The 5,179-nt window shown below is 63.2% G+C and overlaps 1 protein-coding gene across 1 annotated transcript; it reads left to right on the top strand.

The window, feature by feature from the left end:
- Positions 1-262: 262 nt before the first annotated feature.
- LOC113405466 (serine--tRNA ligase, mitochondrial-like) lies at positions 263-4,981 on the top strand. Its single transcript, XM_026646681.2, has 6 exons — positions 263-349; positions 1,111-1,158; positions 1,865-1,973; positions 3,772-3,817; positions 4,444-4,531; positions 4,892-4,981. Exons 1-6 carry the CDS (start codon positions 299-301, stop codon positions 4,904-4,906), a joined length of 357 nt encoding a protein of 118 aa, XP_026502466.1. The 5' UTR covers positions 263-298; the 3' UTR covers positions 4,907-4,981.
- The last annotated feature ends 198 nt before the right edge of the window (positions 4,982-5,179 follow it).

Below are 5,179 nucleotides of genomic sequence, written 5' to 3'. Positions count from 1 at the left end.
TGGAATGGTGACTGACAATCTGAAGCTCCCCACGACCCGCCCTGTGATGTAGGGCAGTGCTGTTATACAGCTGGGGAAACTGAGGCCCGGAGAGACTAAGTGACTTGGCCGTGATCGCACAGGGAGTCAGCGGCAGAGCTGGGCTCCGGGTTAGGGCTGTGCCCGCTGCGCCATGTTTCCGGGAGCATGTTGCCCAGTGGAAGTGGCTTGAAATGGTCTCTCTTCCTGTCTCTCCCCATACAGGCGCCTCTCTCATATCTCAGGCCACCGCTCCTATTATCTCCGAGGGGCCGGAGCCATGCTCCAGCACGCCCTCGTCCAGTTCACCGTCAGCAAGCTGGTGAAACAGGTACTTCCGGCCGTGCGGCGTGGGGGCAGCACGGTCTAGTGGTTGGAGCAGGGTGCGAGGCGTCTGGGCTCTCTCCCCAGCTTTGGGAGCGGAGTGGGGACTGGTGGCTGGAATGTGTAGGGGTTGGGAGTCAGGACTCCAGGTTTCTGTTCCCAGCTCTGGAAGGGGAGTGGGGTCTAGGGCTTAGAGCTGGGGGGGCTGGGAGGGGCTCCTGGGCTCTATTTCTGGGCTTGGGGAGGGTGGGAATCTAGTGGTTAGAGCAGAGATCCAGGACTCCTGGGTTCTGCTCCCAGCCGTGGAAGGGGAGGGTGGGGCCAGGAGCCGGGACTGCTGGGTTCTATTTCCAGGCTTGGGAGGGGAGTGGGGTCCAGTGGTTAGAGCAGCCGGGGGGCGGAGGGGAGAGGAGTCGTCGTCAAGACTCCTAGGTTCTGTTCCAGACTGTGCCACTGACCAGCCCGTGTTTGAGGGGGTGTCAAGGATTGGGTTCATTAATAGGATTTTGAGGCTGCTCCGTGCCCCGCCGGCGTCCTCGGATAGACCCTGTGTCCCGCGTTTGGTCGGTCTCAGGCCAGCTCCTGCCGTCGGCAACGCCAAACCGCCCCCAGAATTCAACCCCCTGGTCGGCAGCCTCCGCAGAGGCTGAATGGGGTCACAGAGCCCAATCTCCCCGGGGTCCCTGCAGGGCAGGCTGGGGCAGTCGCCCTGGATCCGCTGCTGAGCGCTGGCCTGTAGGATCTTCTCCTTTCTCTCTCCCCGCCTAGGGCTTCATTCCGATGGCTGTTCCCGACCTGCTGCGAGGAGCCGTGTTTGTAAGTGCCCTGGGGACGGAGCCCCGGCCCCTCCCTGCCCAGGAACACGGACATCTCTGATTTCCCCCCTTCTCTGCTGGCCTTGGCAGTAGGGTCTCCCAGAGGCCGGCTGACTCGGCGCCGTGTTCCCAGCGCTGGTCCCCGACTCCTCTATCCCCGTGTTCCTGTTACAGCTCGATCCCGCCTGCCCCCAGCTCTGGGATCCCAGTGACGCTGGCTCCCGGCCCCTGTCTCTGCGTTCCCAGCAGTGCCAATTCCCGGGTGCCCATTCCGCCCCCAGCTCTGCCGGCTCCCAGGTCCCTCTCTGCCCCCAGCTCCCGGGCACCCACCCCGTCCCCCGGCTCTCCGTTGAGAGTGGCAGCTGGCCCGACTTCCCCCAAGCCCTGTATTCCCAGGGTCATACATTGCTCCTCCCCGTGTTACTGGTGCTCCCCGGGGGTCTGCCCACCCTGCTCCAGGCCCCTTGCAGTCTCCCTTGCCCTCCATTTCTCCCACTCGTAGCAGGGCCGTGGGTCCATTGGCCGTGCAGAGTGGCCGGCCACCTCTCAGAGCCTGGAATTTGGGAGGGAGGGAGGACAGGCGTGATTCTGGATAAGCCGGTAGGGTGGCCACCCAGGACTGGGGGGGCCCTTGCAGGGCTGGGGTGCTCTGCCGGAGAGCTGGACACCACGGAAATAACCAGGGCTCTGCAACCTCTGCCCTCCAGGAAGGCTGTGGCATGCAGCCCAACGCCGTCCCGTCCCCCGTGTACAACATCGACCCGTCCCGCTTCGAGGACCTGTGCCTGGCTGGCACCTCCGAGGTCGGCATCGCAGGTGAGGCAGGAACCGGCGGGCCGTGTCCTTCCTCCGCTTCCTGCTGCGACACTGAAACGCGCTGTGCCCCAGAGGTGGCCGCATTTCAGCGGCACTAGTGGGGATGGGGTGGAAGGGTCAATGTGAGATGAGGTCGGTCTCATCCCTGAGCCCCAGGGGGAGCCAGGCCCTTGGGCTGATGTCTGATCGTTTACGGTTCCTGCATTCGCTGCACCTCCGACCCCACACCGGTGGCGGAGCATGTTACCCCTTTAAGGGACCGGCAGGAGCTGGCAGCCGGGATGCAATCCCGGTGCGCCCTGCCCCGCGCTGGGGCTGTGTGTAAACAGGAAAAGGAAACTGAGCAAAAGAGAGAAGGGACCAGACCTAGGCCTGGGAAAATCTGTTTTTCAGTTGTAAGTTTGGCGGCTCTGAGGCCAGGCCCTTAGAAACTGGATTAAGCAGCTTCTTTCCCGAGCTCCTCGAACGCTCCGGGAGCTAGGAACTCTGCCGGCACCTGCCTCTCCACTTAGATCTCAGGCCTCCAGCCGGCACCTTCGTGGGGGCAGGATCCCACCATCCTCTTCCTCCCGGCGGGAGGCTTTGAGTTCGTCTGCCCTGGAGCTGGGAGCTGTCGTTCCCTGCTCTGACGGAGCTAGCGGGCTAAGAATAGCGGTGTGGCCCCTCCCCTCCGAGACCCCAGGCACGTCCTCAGACTATCCCCGACTCCGCTCCGGCCGCACTTTTTCGCACGCTCACGCAACCGGAGCGAGGGCGGGTATGTCTCCAACAGAGCGCTCAGACACTGAGCGGCCGTGCCCACGCTGCGTGGCTTTCTTCTGGGCGTCTCCGAGCTCCGCCGGGTTCTCAGCACTCGGGTGCAGCCGGGGGAATAGCGGGTGGGCGCTGCCAGTCCACCCGGCCGTGCCAATGCTGCCTTCAGTCGTCTCGAGGCCGGGTCGGTCAGACAGTGGCCGGCGGACGAACACCGTCCCATTTCTGTGCCTGGTTCCTCCAGCGTGCCGTAGGCTTGTGTCTTCCGCCAATCCGGGGGGGGTTTCTCCAGTCGTGGGTGAACAGCCTGGGTATTACGGCGTCGGGTACCTCTGCCCATGCTGGGAATTGGACCCAAGCTCCGGCGGAGCCTTAACTCTCCGGCTGCGACGGTTCCACCAGCAGCTCAGCCCCCGCCGGTCTGTTCTCTCGGCCCGGCGGCAGGGTTAGCCGGTGGCCAGTCGCGGCCTGTTTATTCAGAACAAAAGTGCTCCGGGGAGAACAGATCTGGGGGGAAAAACCCCAAACCAGGAACCGCCAACGCTCACCTGTCTTCCAGCTGGCAGGTCTCAAAGACCTCCGGGCACCCAGCCGGGCCTGTCTCTGGGCTGGAGCAGAATGACCCTCTGCCCTAGGTCAGGGCGGGCACTTTGTGCTGTTCCGAGCGCATCGTGTGCCAGGGCCTCTGAGCCAGGGTGAGCAGCCTGTGCTGGTCCCCATGGTGGTGGTGGGGGGAGTTCATGGTTTCAAGGGGGGGGGGGGGTTACATTAATCCTTCCCCCAAAACCCCCTCGTTGGCTTTAGATCCTGCAGGGAACGTTTTATCTCCTCCGCTGAGCCAGCAGGACGGTCGCTAGCCAGCCCAGGAAGCAATCTCTAACGCTGGTAGAGGGGGCTCTGTCTATTCCCTGCTTTCTCCAGCCGTCCAGCAGCGCAAGGGCCTTGGTCTTGTTGCCGCTGGACCCAGGAGAAGGGCTTAGCGTGGAGGGGGCCACCCCATCGGCCTCTTCTGCGCCCCTCACTGAAATCCTCCCCCCTTTTCCAGGCTACTTCATGGATCATGCCGTGAATTTGGAGGACATGCCAGTCAGGTAATAACCTTCCCCCTTGCTCCACTTGGTTTGTTTTTCACAATCGGCTTCTTCCTTCCTGATCTGTCTCTCTGCTCCCCTCCCGGCCCCGCCCCTCCGTGCAATCCCACCGCACTCAGTGCAAGAGCCTTCTCCCCTGCAGTGCTCGCCATCCCGGGCACACGCCCCGTATTTCACCCACCTTGGCGGCTCTCTGGCTCATCCAGAATCGCGCCCGCCCTTCCTCCCTCGGCCCACTTGGTTTCTCTGTCCCTCCAGTGTCGTTTATTCCTTGCCAGGGGTTTGGGGATGGTGTGCACAGTAAATCCTTGTTGTATTTCACAAGGGGGGGGATAGAACCCAGGAATCCTGACTCCCACAGCACCTCCCCCCCTCCCCGCACTCCCAACCTCCTTCACTCCCCAGCCTGCCCCGAGCCCTCTCCTGTGGAGTCCTGGGGTTCTGTTCCTGGCTCGGAATCGAACAGGGCAAAGTCTGAACTTCGGTGCCTTGGTTTCCCCACTCTGTCCAGTGGGGTTAATGATGCTCACTCCCATGGCAGCTGTGGGGTTTCTTTCCCCCACCCACCTCCGGAGAGGGCTGGAGCAGTGGATTTAATTTCATGGCCTGGCCTGTCCCTTTGCCAGAACCGTGTGTTCCAGCACGTGCTACAGAACGGAGACAGACACCGGCAAGGAGCCCTGGGGCTTGTACAGAGTCCATCAGTTCACCAAGGTAGGGGGGCCGTTCGTTCCCTTGGGGAAAGCAGGAACTGGGGGGAGAGGGGGAATGGGAGATTAGAACCCAGGAGTCCTGGCGCCCAGCCCCCCTGCTCTAACCACTAGACCCCATTCCCCTCCCAGAGCTGGGGAGAGAACCCAGGAGTCCCGGCTCCCCGCCCCCCTGCTCTAACCACTAGACCCCTCTCCAAGAGCCATGGCCACCTTCCCTTTGCTGATTTGGGGGGAGAAGGTGAGCAGAGAGGTGCTTAGTTTCCATATTGGATCCCGCTCTGGGCTGCTCCAGCTACTGGCCGAGGGGGCTTATGTGTGTCGGCACCTGGGACCTGGACTGAGACCCTCTGTCCTACCCTAGCCTCTGACCCGCTGAGGGAACGGACCGCCAGCGCCTCCTCCCCGGGGCTGGATCAGAACCGACACCCTCTGGGCCCACCACTCCCCACCAGCCTGGCATCTTCAGGTCAGGAGGGTCCCGTCGCAGGGCATTTACAGCAGGGTGGCATTCCGAGATCCCAGCCCCGGGGGACAGGGTCGATGCAGGTCGAGGGGAGGCGGCCTGGGACCCCTCCCCAATAAAAGGTCCGTGGGACAGCGCGAGGAGCGGCACCCGGTATCAGGCGGGGTGGAAGCGGCTCCTCCCGCC

This window comes from Terrapene carolina, unplaced genomic scaffold, assembly GCF_002925995.2.
Source record: "Terrapene carolina triunguis isolate 2854851 unplaced genomic scaffold, T_m_triunguis-2.0 Scaffold38470, whole genome shotgun sequence".
In the NCBI taxonomy this organism is placed as follows: Eukaryota; Metazoa; Chordata; order Testudines; family Emydidae; genus Terrapene; species Terrapene triunguis.
This window is presented reverse-complemented; position numbering and strand designations above follow the sequence as displayed.

Bases quoted from the DNA above. Each gene is read 5' to 3' on its own strand.
- LOC113405466 (XM_026646681.2), top strand. From the start codon at position 299: ATGCTCCAGCACGCCCTCGTCCAGTTCACCGTCAGCAAGCTGGTGAAA. The intron at 350-1,110 runs GTACTTCCGGCC...CTCCCCGCCTAG, and splicing joins TCAGCAAGCTGGTGAAACAG to GGCTTCATTCCGATGGCTGT. The intron at 1,974-3,771 runs GTGAGGCAGGAA...CCCCTTTTCCAG, and splicing joins CTCCGAGGTCGGCATCGCAG to GCTACTTCATGGATCATGCC.